Source organism: Catharus ustulatus, chromosome 4 (genome assembly GCF_009819885.2).
Source record: "Catharus ustulatus isolate bCatUst1 chromosome 4, bCatUst1.pri.v2, whole genome shotgun sequence".
Taxonomy (NCBI): Eukaryota; Metazoa; Chordata; class Aves; order Passeriformes; family Turdidae; genus Catharus; species Catharus ustulatus.
In genome coordinates this window covers 35609695-35635790 of record NC_046224.1, presented here as the reverse complement: position 1 = coordinate 35635790, position 26096 = coordinate 35609695, and the positions used below count along the sequence as shown (strand labels likewise).

Genomic DNA, 26096 nt, shown 5'->3' with positions numbered 1-26096 from the left:
GCACAACACAGGTGAATGTGTCTTATAATGAGCCTACTTAATATCACTTACCTCTATTTTTTACTATGTACTGCAGAAAGTTTACACATTTGCAAACCAGCTTACAGAAGATAAGCAGATAGAGGGTAAAGCAAAGTGTTCAAGCTTATGTGACTCAGCCTTCCAGCAGTGGAGACTTCTTTGTAAGAATAGCAGACTGTTGTTAAAATTCAGAAGAAAGGTTTTTTTTTAAATCTGTTTTATTAGCTGAAAGCCAAATGAGTTAAGAAATCTGAATACATAATATTGGAAAGTGCTTTGGAATTGATATTAATCTGTCAGTCATATAACACAAATCACTTCTCTGGCTAATAGGTTAACATGAAAATTATCTTGCAATAGTCTTTATGTGCTTGATGTATTGCAGTTAATCTTTCTGTATTTTTATCCATTGCCCTTTCTGTAAATTTCCTTATAGATACACCCTGCTTCCTTTGAATCCAATTTCCTCTCTCAACTATACTGGAGCCATAATTAAATTCCCCGCCTCTATGTTCACAGGTGATCGAATTATTATTTAGCTATTGCTTTGGTTTCATATTTCTGTGAGCCATGTAATGCTGGATGACAGAAATATTTGGACATACGAATGTATGAAGATTTAAACAACATATTTTATAATTTTATTTAAGAAGGAACCACAATGGTAGACAACACCAATACTTTGTTTTTAGCTTTGGTCAGACCTCAAGACATAAGTACTTTAAAGTTGTGACTTTGATGTAAAATAACTGACTTATTTCAATCTGTGCAGTTTACTTTGAGCATTATTTAACTTAAAATGTAGAAATAAGCACTTCTGCACTTTTTAGAATTAAACCCTTAGAATGTTTTCTGCTTTTGCAAACAGTCCTAATTCAATGAATTTTCTGTATAAGAGCAGAATTTTGCTGTACAGAAAACACCTGCATTCCATTGGGATTTCAAGAGACCAATTTTACAGGAATGAAAAGCTTTTACACAAAGGGAAGAAGGAATGGAGTTTAATCTGGAAAAAAAAAAAAGACAGCAAATTACATGCTCTAAATAGGATGTCAAAAACCAAATGGTTCCATACAGTAAAGATTTCCAGGCAGCTCTATTTGCTTCCATTTTCTTGAGTTTAGAGGCTTTCAAGACTTTATGTGCAGAAAGGTCTAGGCTCTAATTTTGCAGATGTCTTCTTGGTTTTAATTCAAAATACTCTTTAACACCCATATCAATCACTTCTCTTTAAATTCTGCAGCTCAGTGGGCAAAGAAATTGAAGGCACAAAGTTGCTTCTGAAAAATCTCCAAGTGCCTGTTGAGTAGGTTAAAACTGGTACTTCCTATTGATTTCAGAGAAAAAACTACGTGTATGCATGAGAAAACATAATACGATCCCTTTGCAACAGTCAGACTTGCTTATCCAACTCTGGGTTAATTCATAGCGTAAAATCCAATCCTGTCTGTGTGATGACAGGGTTCCTTCAAACTCCATGACCATATTCTATAAGGACTCCTCCTATGGGGAATGAGTGCAGGTTTCTGCTATACCAGGGGGTTTCTTGCCTACTTGGCTATCACTCCAATGATGGCACCTGAAAAGGCAGTCTCAGCTACAGCACATTTCTTTGATTTCTAATAACTGATTTGTTTGGATCCCTCACATATTTCTTTCTATTAATTTTTTTTAGTTTTTCAACAGAAGTTGAAAGGTTTAGGTAGTCACAGAGGTCTTATGGAGAAAATCATAGTTCAGAACAAGCATAATTATGTATCAGCTACAAGACTGGGAAAAGTTTAAATGACAATTTTTTTCTGAAATTGTCACAACAAGAAGACATTTCACCAGTTTCTGAAAAATCCACTGTAATGTATAAATAAGTTCTCAGGTATTTCATTTATTTCTTTATAATTTAATTAAGCAAATATGCGTTTTATTTACAGGAAACCATGTTAGACATACTGAAATTAAATGTTCAGTTTATTAAAAGCCAGTATTTGGCATCACGTGTTGGGAAAAAAGTAATGCACATGAAGTGATACTGTTTGTCTAGAAGACAAACTAAGTCTGTTCTACTTCTCTTCCTCCAGTAGTGTATAATCCTTTTTGAGTTACTATTAGTAAAAATTCAAATAACACCCATTACGTAAACTCTAGTATCTTATGGCAACACTCAATCTACCGATAACATAGGTTTTGAAATATTAATTCTATTTTTGTTATTAATGCTTATTTTTGAAGGAATGTTATGCATTTTACACAAAGTGGTAATTACTTACCAGTGAACTAATTCACTTATTGATTCAGTATTGTAACACCTACCTTGTTAGGACTCTTAGTAATTTCAAAGTTTTTTATTCTCTTCATTTTCATTTTCTGTTTTTCACATTCTACTAACCCCAACCATATCGAGTGTCAATTTACCACCTTTTCATATTATTATTCTGTTGCTCATGAGGAATACAACCTTATGAATTTCAACTGTATTTATTTGTATTCCCATGCTTTGTGAATGCCGTCCCTTGATGAGTTTAGCTGAGTGATACTGCCCTCTACAGATGCTGCAAGTACATAACAGACGTTCACTTTATTTTCTAAAATACCTGTTCAACCTTGTTGATTGTTTGGGGTTTTTTTCAAAGATCATAGACTATTTTTGGCTCAATTCTTTGATTTTTCAATTCTCTAACACAAGAAAGAATGAAAATTATGTGTCGGAATACTTCAGATTTTCCACAGTGAATTTTTAAGTTCAAAGGAAATATGAGTTTTGACTTCTGACTTTATCCTTGGAATCATGGGTTGCAAATACTCTTGCTGAATTTAAGAGGAATAAATGAGAAAATAGCATTAAATACAAACAACTAGAGGAGAATCTGGGTCTACTTTGGGAATACACAAATCTGGCACAAAAAATTCAGAATACAAATGAATGCTTTTATGAGTTCAGAGGAATCAGAATCAGAATCAGATCTTCTTCCTTGTTCAACTTCTCAGAAAACACAAAAAAATGTGCTGCTGTAAGTTTAAAAGAGAATATCAGAGGTATGTTTCCTCTGGAAGAGGCATGGTTTCCTCTGGTGGTATTTCCGTAAGGGCAGCACTTGTCTTTGTACAGAGAACTTAAAAGAGAATCTAAGTCCCTCTCAAACCTTTAAAACTAAAAGCAACAATTAGCACTGAAACAATTCTGGTTTCAAATATAAACCTTCTCATTCTCCATGGCACAAAAGTATCCCCTCACAGCTTCCCATGGTACTCATTAGACTTATCCATAACTAACCTGCCTCAGAGATGTTGAATACTGATGAGTGATCACTAGTAACAGATGAGGCTGATGACTGTGATGATCCAGGAGTTAATTCTGAGTTACCTGCTGCAACTGCCTCTTCAGCGTCTCTCTCATTATGGTCAGGAAAACTGAAATCTGTTGAAGTTTCATTATCATTAAGGCTATCTGAGGTACCTTGGCCAGAACCACTTTCTTCATCACTTGTCAAAACAGCCCAAGACTTAGATTCTGATGTGTTTTGCAACTGGAAACTAGAAGTCTGAGTGTGGTTCTCCAAGATTTTCAGGTTGTTGTGCTTCTCAGGAATCACATTCGCTGTCAAGGTTGGTATGGATGTATAATTACGTCTGTCCGTGGCATGGTTTATTTGACCGTTAGATGCAGCAGTAGAAAACTTCTCTTCTTCGGGTTTCTCAAAATGTGAACTTATAATTAGGTTACTCTGATCCTTGTTATTATTTACCTTTGTAGTTTCATCCTCTACTACCATATCCTGATCTTCTCTATGGGAAGTGCATGAGATGCAGTTACTAACAGGGAAGCCATCATCATATTCATCATAGTCATCCTCAACTACAGAAGACCACAAATCAGTACTGGACATGATACTGGGAGACAACCCAGAGGACTCTCTAGAAGGAGCCAGCAAGCTATTCAAAGTTACAGGGATCTCACTTTTGGAAGGAACAGCCGTAACTGAAATAAGTATATTTGGTAAAGGAAGAGTGTGATGAACGGACACATCAGAACCAGAAACAACTGCAGGCATATGAACAGGATCAAAACCAAGTGTGGAACTTGAAGAGACACTGTCAGCCTCACTTCTTTCAAAAACACTTGGAGAGATATGGCTCTCTGTAGGAGTAGCTACATGTGATGATGTGTCACCTGTCAGGAAGGGAGTTGTTACAGCATTCGCTGCCTGGGACGGAAAGGCATTTGTGCTTTCTAAACTGGTCAGCTGGAATGAAACATCACTACTGTACAATGAAGGCATAACCTTCTGAGCATCTTCGCTGTTAAATATACTGGACGAGAAGTATTTCTCACTTGCATAAGAAAAAGATAAACCTTGAAGTGACGCTGTGGGCTTACTAAAAGTGTCTGACATCATATCAGCAACAGAAGGTGCAGATGTAGAATGCAGCTTGCTTTCAGTTGTAGCAGAACCTGGTGCCATTTGATGCAATATTTTGTCAAATGTAGAACTATCTTTTTGAACCCTTGAGCTTTCAGCCAATATTGGATCACTAGGCACTGCAGCTGTGTTAAGCAGAGTGCCATCGCCAGAAGATTGGAAGGAGGACTGCAGTAATGCTTCGTTATTTAATGTAGCTGAGGTCTCATGGAAGTACAGCTGAGTCGAGGATAACATTTTGCTATAAGCAGGGACAGAGAGAGCTTGATCTGAGCTTGCACTAAGCATAGGTTTAAGCAAAGTGTCATCAAAGGCTGGAGTCGCAACATGCAAAGGCTGAACAGAAAGGAGCTTTTCTGTAAGTTTACTAATATCATGATCAAATATCTTAGTAGTGGGAAAAGCAAGAGAGACTGGAAGGATTCCCTTTGTGCTAGAAACAGGAAGTGGGCTTTCTTGCAGAGACATATTCTGCCCAATTACAACATTATCAGAAACAGATGTAGAAAGTTCATGTATCACTTTACTTTCAGCACTGGAAGCCATTTCACTTAAAAAGGAGGATATTTTCACTTCTCTCTCATCTCCATATATAACATCACCTTTTTGAAGCATCTTATTAACATCACTAAACCCAGATGATTCATATGGAATCTCATCAACAAAATCAGAGGAAGAAACGTTAAGTACTGTCAGAGTATCTGTATCAGGCAAAAGGGACTCACTACCAGAGTATGCTTCAGACCAATCCGTGTCACTAGACAGAGAGTGCGTAGGCTGCAGCAAAGTATCAGCTTGGGATATTACCGAAGAAGGTTTATGCACCAGTACATTGTTATAGCTGCTAAATAAAGGATCTTGATGAAATAAGTCAACAGAATCATGCACAAATTCTGCAGAGTCATAGGAAACAGTAAAGCTTTGGAGGGAGCCCACATTACCAGACAAAGCATTAGGAAGTTCAGACACTGTAGATAGTACATGCATATTTAAATCACTGCTGGATGGTTCAACTTGAGAAAATATGTGAGTTCTATTATAACCAAATATCAGTGTCTCCGAAGCAGCATGAGTGGTCTGATGTGACACCACATCAGCAATCTGAGCAAGGCTTGGCTGTATTAATGGATCACCCTCTGCCAACGTCAAAGAAGCATGCAGGGACACCTTATCGCTTGCAACAGCTGGAGTAGCACTTTGTGGAAACATTTGAGAAACTGTATACAAACGGTGAAACATTTTACTACTGGAGGAAGCAGAGGAAAATGTAAGCAAAGGTACATCATCATAGGAAGACAGGGTGGGTTCAAATGACACATCAACACTGGGAAATACAGGTGTAGCATGCAAGGTCACATCACTATCGGATGTAGCAGGGGTAGTGTCGAGCATCTGAGAGTCAAACAATAAAGGGGTGACTAGAGGAAACACTTCACTACTGTAGGAAGGTTGAAGAGGTATCTCACCATTATAGACTGGCTGAGTTGTCTGAGAGAGTACCTCACTGGCAGCAGAAGCAGAACCATATTCTCCAGAGCTTGAAGAGATAGAGTGAGGTGATAATTCAGCAGAGGAGAAAGCAAAGGTAGAATAATGTGGCAATTTTAAATCCGCATCTGAAGCGTCTTGTGGAACCACTGGGCTGCTTGAATAGGGCGCTGTGGTTGGCTTTAATCCCTCTACATAAGCATCAGTGTAACTGGTCTGAGACAATTGCCCACCAGGTGATGTATCAACAAATTGAGCTGTTGGATCTGTAGCATTATGAAACCATAAATTTCCATCAGTGGAAGAAGTATGCTTTGGAGGCACAACGGAGCTTGAGGGTGCTACGACTTCTGAAACATATTTAATGGAGCCTTGGGAAAAAACATCATGCACACTTATATCTGGACTTCCTGAAGGAAGGGCATCTTCTTGGGAGCTCTCCTCTGTAACCAGCTGTGATGAAGAAGTAGTAGGAACTGAACTCCAAAAGTCATCAGATTCCTGATGAGGTTTGAAAGGAGACAATAAGAAATCTTCGTCACTGTGGCCAGTGGTAGCTATTCTTGTTGGCTCGGTGCCTGAAGAAAGATATATAAACTCTTCTTCTCCGCCTTTGGTGGAGTCAATGAATTGAGCAGGAATTCTAGTGATAGTTTGGGATTCCAAAAAAGGATCTTCCTCTTCGGAAATTTCACCAATGGGTGGAGAAGTAGCATAATAAACTGCTTTGAAAACATTATCCTTACCATGCAATTCTTCTTTTGTTAAGTATCTATTTGTTTTGGCTTCACTGGGTTTTGTTCCCATTTTTTCTTGACTGTAGCTGGATGTGATCACCTGAAAACCTCTCCTCAATTGGTTCATTGTGCTGTCAGTGCTAGGAACCACTTTGGTTTCTTCATCCATCTCTGTTTCCTTTTCATCAACTTCATCCTTTGGAAAAAATATCATAGCCGAAGATAATTAAAAATGTTTAGAGTCTCTGAACATGAATGAAAACTAATACATTCCTGGATCAATAAATCAAGAGGGGTAAAGCAAAACAACACTTGAGAAGACTGTTGATCTTAAACTAAAGTATTAACTGCAAGAACAGGTATCCTCTTTTACCTTAAAAAAAATTAATTTTCAATAAAACCAGGAAAATCCTCTGTCCCAACAACTTCTTCAATTTTGCATTACTTAAATTGTGTTTGAGGCAAAAATCAATCACAGTATTTATTTACTTTATTAAAAAAACTCTAACTCTTTCCTAATAAAATGCAATTGTATATGCAATATATAGCATATATTGTATACACAGCAATGAAAAAATGGTTTTGCTATCAGAATGCCTTAGAGGTTTGCACCAATATCCTGATGGTAATTAAACTTTAATAATAACAACAACAGAATTTGTAAAATATAACTATGATCTCAATTCTGCTGAATTGTCAGAGTTTTCTGGAAAAGAAGATTTTAAAATCCTCAGCATGACTGTCAGAGTTTCACAAGCGTTGTGAGTCACATCCCCTAATCCTGTTATGACCTTTTGTTTTCCAAATACGAATGATGATGAATAAAAATACTTTGTGCAAAATCTGGGTTACTTTTGCATTTTAAGGACATAGCCAAAAGAAAAAAAAATCTTGTGCCTGAATGCACTCAGGACTTAGGCAGTGCTTGAGGATCTAAGGTCAAATCTTTTTGTTCCTTCTCCAGCTTTCCCTGCACCAAAACAAAAAACTTAACATTGAAGCACCTAACTCACTCAGCAAGCATTTTTGTTTTGATTTAGACACAGCAGTCCCTGCTGTGTCCCCATCTAGAGCAGCACCAGAAATGAACCTGTCCCAGCCCAACTCTGCAATCTAGATTGAGGTACAGTTTCTGTTTCTGAAGGAACTTAATTTGACTGGCACTCATAGCCCTAAGACACAGAGCAGCACAGAGCCTCTTGCAAAATAGTGGGGGTTTTTGTTTTTTGTTTGTTTGTTTATTTATTTGTTTTTTCAAAGATCTGGCTTGTTGACATAGTGGGAATGCCACCAGTTTTTATTCAGAAGCATAACGCTGAGAGAAAACAACCCAGCAGACAGGAGATAGGCAAAGTTACCAATCTAACAACTTAACTCCTCAGTTTCCACTATAGTTTAGGTTGAGCAGATCCAGATCTCCCATTCCTGCAAATAAGGCACAGCAGGGAGAATAGCGTAAAAAGTCAACAGCCTTTGAAAGAATGTGCCCAAGATAGAGCTGCTGAGTACTCTGCTTTTGATGGAGGCACTCAGCAAACAGGAGCTGTGAACTTTTACCCAGTCTCAGGAGAGCAAGGGCTTTACCCAGCAGGCTAAAGCTGGGCTTCACACTGCAGTCCCTCTTTGAACCAGGAATCCCTCATGCACTCACACAACATAAGGTACGTCAGACGTGACTCTCAGGTCTGCATTTCATTCTAAGGACTAAATAGCTAAAATGTAGGGACAGCAGCACCAAGAATGATTGTCTTCAAATCTGGGCTGGACTGGACATGTCCTTGTTTCTAAAGATCTGCTTTATGCAAGGCAATGCATGCACTTTCAAACTTTCTTGGTTCAAGTAAAAATCAGTTGATGTTGACTGGCACCTAACAGATGCAATATAATAATCTACATACATAGCTTACAACAACAGAAAAATGACTGTATTACTGGTTACTCAGTGTCCACAAATGCAAGGGAGGGTAAATAGTTAGGCTATTTAACTAAAAGGACTTGTCATGCAGTGAAAGTATTGTGGTCATAGACCGAAACTATAAATTAAAAATTCCAAGGGGTTACTTGATATTACTTCATAAATGTCTTACTGAAGTAACTGTTTATGTTGCAAAATTGGTATTAGAGATGGTTAAAACCTCAATAATGGTGTTTTTACATCTCCCTTTGCTGCAACACCAGAAACCTAGTTACTGAATATGAAGCCTCCAAAGGTTATCCTAAGATTATAAAAAATTTTGTAAAACAGAACTGTACTTTAAAGTCTAACTTGAGTTCAAGAAGCAAATGACCGACCAAAGATTTTTGAGTAATAGTTAAACCAATAGCACACTGATAGCAGACACACTTCAATCTCACTTTTCAGCACAACTCTTGTCCTCCCTTACTTTAAATTTACTACATCATAAGACCACCACAGGCAAGGACAAATCAAACTTCTCTTTAACTAAAAAGTCTAACACTGGATGGCAGCCTTGATTCTGCTAAATGAACAATTCTGTCAGAATTCACAGAGGAGTGATTGTAAACTGATGCCCCATCTTAAAAATATTTAGGAGTATTCTGTGATATCCTTTACTTCACCATGTATCTCCAGCCCCAGAGACATACTGGGGTATTTCCAGTTTTCTAGGGAGGAATTTAGCTCAAAGGTTGTATATGCACACTCATATATATATGTATACATAAATCCAGATAATACACTCAATTGGTGACATAGTTTTATAAAGTTTCATAGAATATAATTTCAATCTAGTTGAAACGTATTTCTTTTAAATAGTCTCTTAAAAAAAAAATGAATGCTATACCTCATACTCTTCAGCTTCACTCAGTTCAGGAATGAGGTCTGCCTCTATAAAACAAAAATACACACTGTATCATCCACAATTTTAAATAGACAGAATTCTGAATTCTGCAAGGATTCAACTGATTAATGAATATGGCTATTGAGACCATGTCTAAGATTTTTGTTAGGATTGTGTTTGGAGAAGTGGTCAATCCCCTGGATCTAGGACTAAGGGTAGCAATGCTCACTCATCTAGACAGGACACATCCATTCAGTCACAATAGTTTAGTCTGGCTCTATTTTGATACCATTGGATTTGCACTTTTGGAGGAATCACATGTTGACTGGGGAAAGTCAAGTTTACAAGAATGTTTTCAATGAGAAAAACTGTTTAATACAGAAATACAGAAGAGAGAAAAACAGTAAAGTCTGGGGATCAACAATTTCTCTATGTCAAATCTGAAAGATCTGAAGATATTCTTGTAAAATTATCTGTTCTGTAATTTTCATGCAGGAAATTCCTTATTTGTGCACCCAGGCTTGGACTTAGATACCAGAGCAACAGCAATGCCATCATGCCGTCATAGTCAGTATGCAGCAGGCTGCACACTTCCAGCGAGGCAGACCAAAGAGACCCACCCTTCCCAGTGCTTACAGCCCTTTTCAAACTCCCACCCTACTTGATTCAATGTAAAGACATGAAGCCAGTTAAATCCCATCCCAGAAAAAGTCCCTAATAAACAGGTACTGCAGGCTCTGTGAAGAACTACTCTTGAGGTTTTTGAGACATTCCCAATTTTCAAAAATCAATAAATACAATTCAGTTGAAAATCCATCTCTCCAAATTTAGAGGTAGTCTCTTGCTTTCTTTCTCTCTTTTTGCCAAATCCAATGTTATACATCTGATGGTGGTCGGCAAGAGAGGCTTCAATGCAGGTTGAAAGAAACATCCACCTCTCTGGTAGGAACTGGTACAGGTCTTCAGTGAGGAAATCTAACATCCCTTCCAGAGCACTAAAGCACCTTATTGCTCCTTTGGTCCACAGAAAGATCCATACCCAATCCGAGTCTTTCCAAAGATTTCTCCTAAGCCATGTTCTAGTACACTGTCTGCACTCAAGTTCTAACACATATTCGGAGGGCTGATTTGCTCTAGGTGAAAATGCCAATTTCAGCCTGGAGAGCAATTCCAACAATACCATCACACACAGCTCCATGTCTGGGTTTCCTCCACAATTCCCAAATGTAGTTTCCTCAATACACTAGAATAAAGATGCCATTTCTATATTTCTTGTTTCTGCAAAGTCAGATGGGGATCTATGACATAATTTGTATTCTATTTGGACTATCCATATGTACCTTTCAAAACAAATTTAGATGTGCTATATGCAACATACAGTAGCTGAAGTTTATTAAATAACAAGCTCATACAGTATTATTTGTAGGTTATAGCATGCAAACAAATTTTGACTATGCTGCATAAAGTCTTCACAAATTGTCCTTTAGTAACTAACACCCATAAATCTCCAAGTATGGAATTAGCCTTTCTTTAGCTAGATAGATAAAAAATTATCTTACCTCTGACTCCTGAGGCCTAGGACATTCTGGGGCAGGGTGGGGAGGGGAGTGGAGGGAGGAAGGGGTGCATGAGATAATGATATTCCCTGGTTTCTCAATGATACAAATCAAATATCGACATTAGTCTGAACGCCCTCCCATAATAGACCTACACCATGAACTAGGTTTTCAACAGACTACTCTTAAATGTGTTTTTAGTACAGAGGAATTATATTGATTCTTTTTGATGTCACTATTCTTCAGTTGAGCTTTAATCAGACTCAGTCAGAAAACAAATATATATATATTTATATATATATATATATATAACCTGTTCATTAACAAAACCAGTAAATCTCCAGGAACTTTGTAAAGAATATTTACATTTAGATAGCTATAAAAAACTTATTTGTCCAAAGTATTAGAGACACACACTTACAGAAGTTCTGTAAATCCTGCTGCTGAGCTTTTGATTTGACAGGAGACTACAGAAATATAATAATATCCCCCATCCAAGGTGAAGAGCCACACCCTCCAAAAAACAACCCATTGATGTAGGTTGATGAACAAGCTTGTTTATTTTTTCTGGAACCACATATTGATTATTCTATAGCACACATTTTAAAATAAAATAATAAAATAATTATTTACAGTTCTGTAGAGAAATTTTCATAGTCCATTTTAATGACAGAGAAAAAAACGATAGAACAAATACAGAAAAGATAACTATTTCCCTACATTTTTTTCAATGGAAATATTAAAAAAAATCTCTTTAAACAATGTGATTTATAATCATAGAATAATGCACAGAACATAAACTCTTTTCATTTCTGTACAAACTTATGTAATAAGTGGCATACCAAGAACAAAAGTAAAGCCTGTTTCTTTTGATTAAATTAGTTTTCAAATTTCTACTTTTATCAGTACGAAACTAGAAAAAAACCATCCCTTGAATCAGACATTTAATATATACTTAGTGCTTTTTAGGACAAACCTCACAAAGACGAGTTACAAAGAATTTGCATAGTTAGGTCCTCACAAAGCATTGTTGACAGCATGAGCTGTCAGGCAGGAGACAGCATTAGAGAGCTATATCCCAGCAAGTTTGGGGATTTTTTGACAAACACCAACTGAAGTCTATACAAAGGAATAGAAGTAGGGAGTTATATTCTTATTTTTCCTTTTCTGTGTCAGCATAAGCATGTAAGTGCCACCAGTATTAGCTACGCAAGAAACTACTGCACAACCTTCAGTTCTGTACAGATGTTATCTAGAGTCAAAGCACACATTTGCGTAGTTATTCAAAATGCAATTCAGATAACAAATGAAAAACTTGTAAGTAAAGTTTGGATTTTATCAAAACTGATTAAAATACTCTGTACACTATTCCCTAAACTTTCAATGGAAATTTTGTAGCTACGTCAAGTAGTGCATTTGTTGGCTTTTACTAAATGGAGGCTAACTGGAAAAAATTTTAACCTGCTCACACACTGTGTTACAAGGTGAAGGGCTGCAGTTCTGAGGAGCTCAGGAAAAACCCAAAGAGCAGAGGTCTCCACTATGGTGGCTTGCCCAATGCCATTAGATAACAGCTCCTGCGGCTTCCACAAACTGAAGCAGAGACCGAGGCCCCAAAGAGTTGCTTCATCTTTTACAAAGCATTGCTGGGAACAAGAGCCTTGGATCTGTGGATCACCAGAGGCTGCAGAGCCCTCACCAACCATAGGGGAGACACCAGACTGGGTGGGGAGAAGGCATGAGAAACATTCTCTTGCAAGCACCTCAAAAAAGGAAAGTCTAAAACAAGAGTCTTGTGCTTTTTGAATACCAGATTTCATTAGATGTGGCCAGTCCAAGATAGAACTCTTCCTGGAAAAGGGCCCATCTAATGGCTCTGCATGACTCGTGCCTTGCTTTAGCTCTTTACAGGAAGACTAATTGATCTGTAGGTGACTGTAGTGAATTTCATCTTAATTAAACTGGGTTACTCAAAGTAATTCTTGAAAATGAAATATTTAATTTATGCTTTATGTGTGTCAACTTTATTTCATGTCTTCATGGTGAAGATAACTTTTCTTTCATAAATTCCCAAGCAGGAGCTCCAAGAAATCCCCTTTTGCCTCAAGATCTATAAAGCAGATCACAAAATCAATTTGATAATTGTAATCAGCAAGCTGCTCTGAAGAAATCTTTCTTATCAGATATCTACATTCTCATATGTCTGTTGTCTAATATTAGGTACATTATAAGTAAATATGAAAATATTTGAAATATTTGCAAAAGTTAATTCAGGTGTAAATAATTAGTAAAAGTAATGATGCAAATAACCATTAATGTTAGAAATTAATGGAAGTTTCTTCATATTTTAAAATTGTATCTGGAGTTGACACAGTAAGTAAGCAACTTATTTACAGAGCAATGTGCTCTCTTAGAAATCATATTAATTTCATGAGTGAAATTTTTCCCTGAATTTTCTTTATTCAACACTTTCAGAGGTACCACTGTGGGAGTGCCAAAATAAAAGAACTAAATTTAGTGACTTTGTGTCCATTTCAGATAGGAAGCATTCCCATGAAACTTCTGGGGTTTGTTTTCTTATTTTTAACAGGCAAATATTCATTTCAGTATTAAATTTTTAATTAAAAGCTTCACTCTCTTTTTATCCATATTGTTTAAAATTTAAAATATCAAAATAGAAATTAATGATTTGTCTGTGTAAAAAGGCTTGAGAGTACCAAACCTTCAACCTGGTACATAACATTTATTGTAACAAATATAACACAGTCTGAAATATAACATTTATTGTACCAAATTATCTTGTCTGAGCATACAAACCTCAGAGAAATTTCTGCTGATACTGGAAGGTGAAGTTAATTTTCCAGCATGTATTTCCCTCACTCTTCCATCTATTGGAATGAATGCAAAGCCCCTGTTTGGCATGACTTCAGCAGAAGTGCAGCAGGGATTTTGTGCTGGGTGGTTGGACCTGCACTGCAATGCCTCATCATCCCCTTGCTGAGCTGCTCCCCAGCAGCACCTGCTCGTGTCACAGGGGCACCGACAGCGCTCATCAGCCCCAGGGCTCCCATCTCTCTCCTTGAGAGTGGGGTGCACCCACACCTCTGCACCCACATCTCCTTCCACAGGGAGTCATGGAACTCAGGGGCTGGTATGCAACTCATCCTTACAGCAGGGATACAGCAGCAACAGGAGGAGGGAGGCTTATCCTCTGGGTATCAGCTATACTGGACTTTGTTTTGCAATATGTATATCCAGAGGTTTTACAGCTGTGATGGCAGCACTGACTTGGTATGTTGAACTGTTGTTAAATGATGATAACACTATGCTGCTTATTTGCCATTCCATGTAGAAATGGATGTGGGGTATTTAGATGAATGCTCATCTGAGAAAACTCTTCAAACACAAACCCAGCAAATTCTGGAAAGCAAGGGGAAGAATATACTATCTAAGAGGTGGATAAAAGGTAGACAGAAGAGCGAGATGTCAGGCAGAATGTCATAACCTTGTTGTGGACTTTTTAGAAAACTAAAGAGAAATAGGAAAATTCTGGGAGATATTAACCTAACACTCCAAAATACATTATTCTTAATACATTGTGTTTGAAAGACAATTCAAAGACAAGTTACATCTTTATTAAAAATGTGTATATACTATAACTGATGCTGTATCCTCCTCCTATGGACAAACTCACATTAATACAAGCGTATTACCCTTATTAGTCCAGAATTCATGTGGTAGAGACTGTCGAGAATCACAATCTCTCTCACTGTAAACTAATGTGACTGCCTTGAAATTAAAAACTGGTCTGTTTTCCCAAGTGCATCCCAGCATCACTAATGACCTTGCTGCAGCTAAACAGACATACAGAAGCATGAAACTGAATTTACAGAATACATGAACAAACAACAAAATCCAGGCCCTTAGATAAAAAAAAATAGCTCCTAACATGATCAAAAGCATTTGACTTTTTTCTATGATTAATTACAGTGTTCTTAATTAAAAACATACCTCTCACTCCCTTTCATAAGAACTGAATCTGATGCTAACACACCAAATTTAAGGAATTATTAAGGACAAGATCAAGCTTCATGCTATAGTTTCAAGTTATTTCATATTTACCAGCAGGAAAAGAAGTAAATGTGGTTGCGAAATCATTAAGATTTATTTGTTAGCCTTTTGATTTTTTTGTGAGGCAGCATTAAGAAGCAAGGGAATTCCATCATCACAAGTCTTTTGAAATCAAACTCCAAGTATTTGTAAGAAATCAAATTTCAAAATCATTCATACAGATTTATAAATCTTATATTGGGCTTGTATTGCTTGTTTCATAATACTCTGGCTGTGTGGATTAATTTTGAGAAGATGTTTGAACCATAGGGAAATAATACCAAACATGGTTTTATTTCCCTACATACCTAAAAGATACACTTGTGAGATTTGAAATCAAGTAGGTGCTTTTCAAAATATTCTTAAAATTAAAAAAATTAACATGCAGTTTCTTATAGGTAATGCTTACAAGGAATTATATCATGTAAAATATCATTAGCTGCAGTGATTTTGAAATTTCATTTTGGCATAATTTGGAAGTCACGCGTTTTAACTGGTTTGCAAACAAACTACTTCTTCAAATACAGATTTTTTTCAGCTAAAAGGGATCATTAAACTCAACATCAACTTACCTGGGTCCTCTAAAGGCATATCGACAATTACTTGGTCACTGTATTTTCCATACAGACCATTAGAGCAAACAGCAACTATCTGAAGAACATAACTTGTATTGGGCAGCAGATTATTTAGAATAGCCCCCTAAAAGAAAAAACACATTTAATCATTTACATGTAAATAAGTATCAAGTATTTGAAAATGTTAATTTTTCTATAAAACATTTTTCTTATGAAAGAAGCTCCTTTCTTCTAGTATTATAATGTATGATTTTTATTGTCAGAAATAGTTTTCAGTCAAATTAAAAAAACCAAATTTTTGGCTTTTTACATGGAGGACACCAAACCAATTAACTATTTAGCATTGAACACAAGTTTAGGTAACATTATGTCTGATGAGTCTTTGAAGAGGGTTAGAGAAACAGATCTCATTAGTAAAAGACCATGAAGTTGTAATCAGTAACTAGTATTTATATCAGTATAATTGAATTGAATCTCATTAGTTGCTTGTGTGGATCATTCTTTCACATCTATGAGCAATGAAGTACAGATTATTATTAATTGCAATGGATTTTATGGCTAAGGAGCTCTGTGATTGACATGGTCATGGCAAGTATATTAATGAAAGCAGCAATGTAGTAGAGCTTTTCCCTGTTCTAGACAAGAGAAGATTTCTCTTTTGTTTTAGATTGTTTTTGTGGCTTTACCGCCAAAAAAAAAGAGAAAATTTCTCTTCAATCAGCTCCCAGCTACAGTTTAATCTGTCACAACAATTCACAGTGAGTTGTTACACCATCATCCCTTTTATGAAACTTGAAGAGTTTACAGTTACCAAGTCCTGATACCCATCTGTCAGAAACTCGTGCTTGGTCTGGTCTTCTCCATCCAACTGTTGATAAAAGACAGCAAATCTCTCAATTGTGGTGTCATATACAACACGAGGTCTTTCCCATGTAACAAGAAGACTTGTGTAATTCTTTGGATCAGACTGAACATTTTCAGGTTCTGAACTGCAAACTGGAAGAAAGAAAACAGGAAAGAATATGGTGTTTATTAAATGGTGCAAGTAACTCTACTAAAATCTTGAGATACTTCCTGAGAAAACTAATGAAAGTCTTTTTGTGTGCCTCAATTTTAGCTTTCTACTAAAGCATTTGAAAGGCCAGAACCAGTATTTTAACACTAGATTTCTAAAAGCAAGTAAACTTGAGGACTGAGCCTCCTCTCCTTGCCTCTAATACCAAATTTTGTGAAATAGTAGTATCCAGTTACTATGAAATAAAATATAAATGATAAAACGTAAAGATTCTTATATCTGTCCTGGGAATCAAAAAAATCTCAACAATTTTGTCTTTATGACTCCATCAAAGTAGCACTAAAAGAGCTGCATACTCTTGCACTAGCTATAATAGACTAATCTACAGTAGATTGTTTTTAATGGTTAAAGGTAAAACTATCACTTCAATTTGCCCTCAAGGCTGTTTGAATCTTTTATAGTACTTAAAGAAGAGAGAAAAGGCAAATAAGAAGCTTAGTATTACATTTGCAGTATTCATTTAATGTTACTATATTTTAAGGCTTGTTATTTTATTTTTAGCTTGACTTTTGCAAGTAATTACACAGTCATTACCTATTTGGAATAAATGAGGAGACATTTTTTACATCTCATAATGTGCTTAGAGCAATATATGAGTATCTAGAAAAAGCAAGCAAAAAACCCCAATTCATCTAACTAAGAAAACAAGTGCAGATCCTTTGGAGTTGTCTAAAAAGAAGCAAACACCAAGATGCCCCTACGCTTTGGGGGCCAATGTTGCATTTTGAGAGTTCTGCAGCTTTCCATTTTGCCACTCGAACACAAGGCGGCACTCAAGCCCTGTCAAAATATTTGCCAAAAGAATTTTCCCGTTGCCCAGGAAGGTGAGTAGCTCAGAGCAGCTTCCACCTGAGATAGTCAATATATAAAACAAGCAGCCAGGCTTTTTAAATTGTTGTGCTTGTGTGTGGTAAGCTAATAGTAGAGGCAGCGTTAGTCTATGTTATTTAGGTGAATTCTGTTGCCAGGTTTTGAATCTACTGTGGCTATGTAACTGATACACCATTTTATTAATTACACTTAATTATTTTAATTGATGCAAAGGAAGAGCAAATTTTAAAAAAAAAATCTCAGGTTGTGTCCATTCCATTCTATTCCATTCCAAAATTTGTCATTCCTCCCCATTTCCACCAGATAGCAAGGAGAAATCATAAGACCAGCAAAGATGATCCCCTTTTCAATTCTGAGCATTAAGACAGATGATCTAAACAGATTTCATTCTTTTCAATGAATTGAAAGACTCCTCAGCTATTTCTTTTCAAAGGTGTTCAAAATTCTTGTCAAAACTCTTTTTTTATAATGTAAACACCAAGCTTCTCTGTATTCCAAGTTCTTCTCTACAGTCCTTTGTCCTGTCTTCATCATTTTTTGCTTATGAGTTAATTTGATTCTGAAATCTGTCTGTATTCAGACTCAGAGCAGTATTATAAAACTTTTAAAGGTACAAGGTTGGTGCTTCCAGTCCTATTTCTTTGTTTTCTTTCTTCCTTTTCCAGACGGTTCTTCTATTTTTCCCAAGAAAAAGTCTTCCTTCTTGTTCTCCTCCTTTTGATGTTCATCTCAGCAATGACTGACAATATTACTGCATGACAATCATCTACCTATTATTTCACCTCCATTTCTTCCCAAAATGTTTTCTCTTGCTCTTCTGATGACACTTCACAAATCACCCTGCTGATCCCTTTTCTTTCCTACCAGTCAGAAACACAGAGGAACTTTACTCTGCCTTTTCCCATTTTCCTTCTCCAGAGACTAGAAAAAGAAAGGAGACCACATGATAACTTATCTAATTGATTACTTCTGCTGTAAATCTGACTTTTAGAAAATCTGAGCAAAGAGACTTCAAGAAAGGGAGTTCTTGAGTCTGTTACTACTATGAAGCCACAAATATTAAACTGGATTACAAGTCACAAGCAGAAAAATACAAAATAGCAAAAAATTCACAGGAAGTCAGAGGCCTCTTCAAACCCATGTGAGACTTGAATCCAAGTCTCTGCTTTCTCTACGTGAATACCTAGATTCTGATTTTGCATATCACATCATGTCGTGCTTATACATCTATCTTTGCTTATTCTTCTATAGAATAAAATGCTACCCATTTTATTTTAAAGTTACCCATGCAGTTTAGGAAATTTTCATCTAAACTTAATTGCATGATGGGGAACCACTGGGGTACTTCAAACAAATCATTGCCAAAAACTGCCAGGGCTCTGTTTTTGACCAGAAGGCCTTTATAAGCTGCCAAATTTGGTTTTTTCTCCCCCACATTTGTTGTTTTCTTCTACTTTAAGTTAAATCTATATTTTAGATTTAATTCAGGTTTTACTTCAGGTTTTCAATTGTTGAAGCCATGAAACCACTTCATTTACATTCAGATATTCAGGGGCTCTGTAGATCCCTGACAGTGTGTGGCAAAAAGCAAATTTTATATTCTACACCTACACTCTTTGTAATGGAGGTGGAGTGGCACAGCAGATGTGTGCTGGGTTGACCTTGGCTGGCCACCAGTGCCCACCCAGACACTTGCCCACTCTCCCTACTCAGCAAGGCAGAGGAAGAAAGTAAGATGAAAATCTGATGGGTCAAGGTAAAGACAGAGATCGCTCGCCAACCAGCATCATGGGCAAAACAGATTTGACTTGGGGAAATTTATCACCAATGAAAATAGAGTAGGATAGTGAGAAACAAAAACAAAACTACCCACACTTTCCTTCTTCCCAGGCTCAACTTGACTCCTGATTCTTCCACCTCCCCACTCCAGTGGCACAGGGGAATATTGAATGGGAATTGTGGTCAGCCTGTAACACTTTGCCGCTCCTTTCTCATTCTGTTTCTCTGCTCCAGTGTGGGGTCCCATCCACAGGATACAGTCTTTTATGAATTTTTCCAGCCTCTGTACAGGTTTTCGGGACCAGAGTGTTACACTGTGGGTCCTTCCTAGGGTCAGAGACCTGAGAGATAATGTGCTCCTGCATGGGCTCCTCTCCACAAGCCCAGCCACGAGCCTGCTCCTGCGTGGAGTCTCCAGTCTGCCATAGGACAGGCTGCCTTACCACAATCTTTGCCATGGGCTGCAGGGGAATGTCTACTCTGCTACTGGAGCACCTCCTCCCCTTCTTCCTTCTCTCACCTGGGTGTAACAGAGCTGTTTCCCTCACTCCTCACTGCCTTGCAGTTTGTTTTCCCAGAGGTGCCCCACCATGGCTCTCAATGCCCTGGGATGGATGGACTGGGGCAGCTGGAGCTGTCTGTGTCTGACTTGGGGCAGCCCTGGGCTCTCCTCAGAGAGGCCACCCCTGTATCCACCACTGCCAGTGCCTGGGCACAGGCACCCCACACACTGCCAGTGAAAGTGTCCCACACACGTGTCTGGGAACCCGAGAATGAGAGAATTCACAATGAAGCCACGTGGATTGAGGAACGTGAAAGGGTAAATGCACGAGTTCTGATCCCGTGTCTCACAAGAGAATTTAACTGAGACACCCACTGAACTTTACATAGTTGTATTTCTCATGGGAAAACAGGTTGACTAATACTTTTATCAATGTATCTTGTCAGTCTTAGATTTTAAGAACCCATTGTTTTTTACACCTTACTTAAATCCAGGAAGAGAAATAAGACCTAGGTTTCAGCCTTTATTCCCAGGGCCTTACCAGAAGGGTGGAGCAGATAGAAAGTCACCCAATGTGCCCAGCAGCCACCACAATGGTTCTCAGGTGTACAGGAATAAACAATGATTTCTATTATAAATGGATTTGCATGCCAGCTGAGGTTGGTGGAGATTAGGCAGTACAATTTCAAACACTTTTCTTAGGTGAATCCTCAAGTATGGTTGTAAGGATTAGCTATTTTAATCTTCTTAAATTGCTACATACATATTGCATAGGGAAATTACATATATCACTAGGCAGGCTTGGGGAATGAAGCATCTCCCATGCCCTTAGTAGGATCGTGTTTGTACACCAAAATATTGGAGATGCCGCTGTGAAAAAATTCCTGAAAATATTTTGAAAATTCCTCCTGAAATTACTTTGAAAATTCCTGAAATTACTTTATAATGGAATAGAAAGATTCTTCTAGCTTTTCCAAGAAAACTTACTTCTACTTTAGAAATGTCATATATTAATTGCAGCAATAAATCAAGCATTTAATCCTACCACTTAATGAGAATCTACACTGAACACAACAGGAGAAAGTTTGGATTCTAGGTATCACAACAGAAAGTAATTTTTCTGTTATCTATCTGAGTAATAATCAGTCTTGGCATTTCTCATACATCCTCTAAAGGGATTAAAAAGATTAGCTCTTTTCTGTTGACTACTGTGCAATTTTGAACAAAAATAGGCCCATTGACTCTTAAGAGACTTTGGCATTCATGTTACAGATCTTACCTGTGAGCATTTAAATTCAATGATTCCTAGAGTTTAAAATTTTATTTATCTTAAAATGGAGGCAAAAATATAAACATTTCTGTAATGCTCTATGTTAAACACATCCTATAGTTGCATTTGTGTGTGTCTATATACATGTGTGATTACATAAATATTAAAAGTACATATATGACACCACACTTCAAATCTGGAGAACACCTATAGCCTCTGCTTATGTAATCTTTTATGTCCAATTAAACACAGTTAAGTGAAATTTAGTAAAAAAATCTGCAGTATTCCCATCCAAGTAACAACATAGTACTTTCAGTTTAGGTGTTTCCTATATATTCCTTTGTGCTTGTTAGTATAGGAATCATTGACTTCTATGTTTAGTGTCAAATCTTGCTGCCCATTACATAATGCATTATTTTGGTCATATAACCTTCACAAAGTTCCCTGAAATTTTAAGTTTAGACTGAGAACAAAATCTGGTTTCTGGAATTCTCTCAACCTATCACTTTCTAAGCAAACTACATTAATTTGGTGACTTTGCTTCAGTCTCTTGAAAAAGCATCCACACTATATGATAAGAACCAAATATGTTTGTAAAAACAAAATATTCTCACAGTCTTTAAAAAGGCAGTTTGTTGAAGTCTGAAACACATAAAAAGGGCAATGTAAGAAAGCTTGAACTGATGTGATCTTCACTGAATTCCTGGTCAAGACAAGTATTTAATTTTCCCCTCCATTTAATCTGACATGTTTTATGATTGCTGTTTTTCCTCTGAAGTGATAGATTTATGACTAATAACACAGTGTGCTACTTTCTACACAATTTAAAATGAGTAACTTCATACTTGGATGAATCTTTTACTGAAAATTGTCTTTTAACTTGTGAAGAGAGGAATGACTATTCAGTAAGTACCTGCTTCATGAATTTCTTCTTGCCCAGTGTAAGAGGAGAAGACTTGCCCGAAGAACTTATACTGCTGTTCTCTGAAGTTGTTTTGCAGGTAGTCCATCAGCATAACATAGCCAGACTGCTGCATTGTAAGCACTTCACAGAATACAGCTAACTAGAAGATGAGAGGAAAAAAAGAAATTAGAAGTCATAAAAATTGACCAGATTCTTCTAATAGGCAAAAACTCTGGGGAAAAGATGTTGGATGAAGTCTCACAGTTGAGTTATCCTGCATGGCACTGAACTTTTGTTCTTCTGCACTATCAGTATATCTAATGGTTTACTCCACAAGCATTTTTCAACCACTCTGCTGTTGAAGCTATGCTGTGCTCAGCATCACCATGTGGCTGGGGGGAACATCCAAAAAATGTTTTGTACCACTCTTTATCTGAGCTCCAAGTCCAGACAGCCTGGAATATGTTCTTACTCTATTTTAAAACAACAAATTTCTCATATTCTAGTACTAAATTATAAAAAAGGTAAAAGATAACATAATTAAGATAGATATTTTCTAATTTAATGGCTGCATGAAAAACCTCTAACTAGATAAAAGAAAAGCTTTGTTCTTGGGCTGACAATGAATGCCATGAGCGTCTACCATATACACAGCAATTGCTTTTTCTTTGGTATTATGTATAGTTGTTTGATTTTACTACATTAAACAAATTACCTGGTTTTCAGAAATACTGTATGGTATCTTTAAACACAATCCATTCAACTGTTTCAGAGCATGGAGGAGCTGATAGAGACCCATTATAAGTGTAATATTTGTCTGTTGCATTGGCAAGAGATTCAGCAAAATAAATGGTTCTAAGGCGGCCTGCTTTCCTAAAAAAAAAAAAAAAAAAAAAAAAAAAGAAAAATAGTTTTAAAATTAAAAAACAAAATTAACCAATAGAGATAGTTAAAATACTACAGAATCAATTAATAAATACAAATCACACTCTCCAAAAGAACTACCATTATAGGAACATGCTTATTTAGAGGCTTTTCAAAATTACATCTCCAGAGAGACTAGCAGACAAATAATAATGAAGTATTCTATTTAGTTTGAAAGAGTATAGCTCAAACCCAACTTCAGTTACTTGGAAGGTGTAGTGAGTTACTTTAGTAAGAAATAGAGTAATTATAGTATAATGGTTCACAAGAATTTTCTCAGTGCAAGTTGCCAAACGTTGTCTAATTCTTGAATTTCAAAGAAAAAGTTTGTTAAATCTTTGTTCTAGGTACCATGCCATGGCTTCAAACTCTCCCCAGATTTAATCAAGTTGTTGAGTTTTTCGCAGCATGCAGACTGCTGCAGAAAATCACTGCCTGGGGAACTGTCTCCATGTTAGACCTGTAATGAGTTAATATTACTCATGATTGCAGAAGCAGAATTTCTGTGGATCAGGATTCTTTTTAAACAGTGATAATACAGTGAAAAACGGTGACAGTTTTACACAAATCAGCAAACAATGCAGGAGAATATGTCCTGTGAAAATATATCACATCTGTCAGGCCAGCAGTTTACTGGGTACCTTAGGAGTAAGCAGGAGGGACGGCTGGAAGTCCATCCATAGAAAGCCAAGTGTCTGCTGGTATGGCAGTAGGGTCCAGCAACACAAATTGCATAAATGGAAAAGAACTTCAGCAAGGCAGACTTTTCAGACTGTGCCAGTTACCTGCTTTACTTTCTGGGTGCATCCAAAAAATGTTGATTTTAACACCTTGCAATAGCGTAGATCCTTCTACAACTTATTTCAATCTAAAGTTATTCATTTCAAGTTCCTCTCTAAGTAAGTATTTACTTCTGAATATCTAATGAATTTTCAGACAGTGAATTAACTCATGTTTTTACAGACATGTGTCTTCTTCAGCTCTGTGAATATTTCTGACCTGTCTTCATAATTCTTTACAAATTTGGTGGGAGCAGCAAATTGCATTAACAGTTGACTACAAGGGATTGATGCTTTCTTCTCTGCAGTGACTTCCCTACTGAGTTCAGGTTTAAGAGCTGATTGGTCCCCTCTCTCTCATTCATATATTTGTGAAGAGGGAACATTTAGCAGTGTTGAGAAAAGCACATCCTTCCGTTTCTCCTGTCAAAATGCTAATCAGCCTTCAGACAGAAGCTATCATTGCTATCTGGTATGTGTCTAATTAACATATTCTTCCCTCAGCAAAAATGAAGTCCATTTTGTATAGATGGTTGGGGACATGAAACTTCTCATTCATAGCAAGAACTCTGCCATACATTCTGCAGCTTTGGATTTTAGAATAACCTTTAATGAGACTGACAGCTTAGATTCTCAAACAAAGAATGAATGAAAAACAGAAAGTTGTCTAGAAGGAATAGGAGTGCTCCTCTGCAGAGCTTGAGAACTCAGTAACTGTGATTCAAATAAGCACAATACAGACATGACTGACAAGGAAAATGATTTATATCACAGACAAGGAGAGATTGTGTGCTTGTCTTCAGAAGAAACAACTTGATTAGTCATAACCTGAATTTTTTGAGTTCTTCTGCATTTTATTCAGAAAATTTTATTCTAAGCATTGTTGAAGTGCCATGTAGTGTGTCTGTATCTTGAATCTTGCTGCTGATAGTTTTACAGCTCCTTCCAAGGCTGTAGGACAACATCTGTCTTGATGTATTACTAGTTCTCCTTTTTGTTTCACAAGAGATGACACACAAAAACTTGTGAATCTTAACTACTTTATATTTCCATCTCTATGTCATTCTAACTTATGAAAGGTGTTCCCTTTTAAATTGTTGAATAGTGTTTGTTTTCCAGAGGAAAAAAATAATATCGAGTCTTAGGGTAACACTTTTGAAGGCTTTTAAAACAGCTTTTTATAGTCAAGTACCATTAAATAAAGGACAACTGAGACAAGGTTTCCTTACAGCCATAGATATGATGTAAGAATATATTCCTGCTCAAGACAGTGCTCATTCATATTATTCTTCTGCAAAGACACCATGAACTGAGTTAGAAACTTTCTCCTAAGGGGTGCTCTTCAGACTCTCACTCCTGGTTTGTATATATAATACATATATACATTACCCTTCCCTAGGAGCAGAAATCTGGCACTTGCTTACGTTAGATTTCATGTGGTTGGTGATTGTTCAGTTCTCCTCTATACCAGATGACTTCTGTACTTACTAACAAAATAGACATGATTGAGCAATAGAAAACCATGCTCCTCAATCTCTTAAAGGTTTCATAATCACACTGAAGTGGAATTTAGTTAATGAGGTAATCAATAAAACATGAAGGCAAACTTACAAAACGACTAACACTATCTACTCCATTAATGATTGGATTATAATCTGGATTATCTTCTAGTCCAATCTGTTAAAAAGAAATTGCATATTTTAACAGTAGGCTTCATGCAAAGAAACTGGAAGTTACAATTTACCACCAAAATTATAGACGATTTAAAGTCAAACAAACTTATTTTGCCCATTTGCTTTTCTGCAAAAATAGATTGGAAAGATACATGCAATTTTTTAACTCAATGATTACGCATTGGAACCAGCTAAATTCTGTTAGAACATCTGCTGTGTTTCAAGGCTTATTAAATGACACAAAGATATATTTTGTTTACCTCAAACAAAATTGATAAAGCTCTTAACTTTCCACTTCCTTTAACTGCCTCTTCAAAATCTGTAAACTGATCTGCATCGTAGCAGTAGATTTGCATCTGCAAAAAAAAAAATATTAAAATATATTCATATGCTATTATGTAAAAAAAAAAGTAAAAATTAAGCAATACAATTATTTATATTCTCATTTTGAGGAAAAAAAGTTTCAAAAAAAATTAAACAAGAGTAGGGGATTTTTACCAATCTCATTTGTCTTATCTGAAAATTGCAGAATAGAATTCATCAACAATTAGCTGTGTAAAACAAGCTCCCTTGGAAAATGATTAAGGATGCAGGAATTACCCTTCAAGGAGCACAATGCTTTCCATGTATAATGCAGTAAGCTAACTGACACCTGA

At 36.7% G+C, this 26096-nt stretch overlaps 1 protein-coding gene across 1 annotated transcript in view; it reads right to left on the bottom strand.

The window, feature by feature from the left end:
• PTPRZ1 (protein tyrosine phosphatase receptor type Z1) overlaps window positions 1-26096 on the bottom strand; it is a 131589-nt gene that overhangs the window by 27838 nt on the left and 77655 nt on the right. Inside the window, 10 exon segments of the mRNA XM_033058203.2 lie at window positions 3290-6857; window positions 9466-9509; window positions 15701-15827; window positions 16515-16699; window positions 22074-22224; window positions 22780-22797; window positions 22799-22890; window positions 22893-22938; window positions 25379-25444; window positions 25701-25796. Of these exon segments, the coding sequence (XP_032914094.1) occupies window positions 3290-6857; window positions 9466-9509; window positions 15701-15827; window positions 16515-16699; window positions 22074-22224; window positions 22780-22797; window positions 22799-22890; window positions 22893-22938; window positions 25379-25444; window positions 25701-25796 (4393 nt within the window).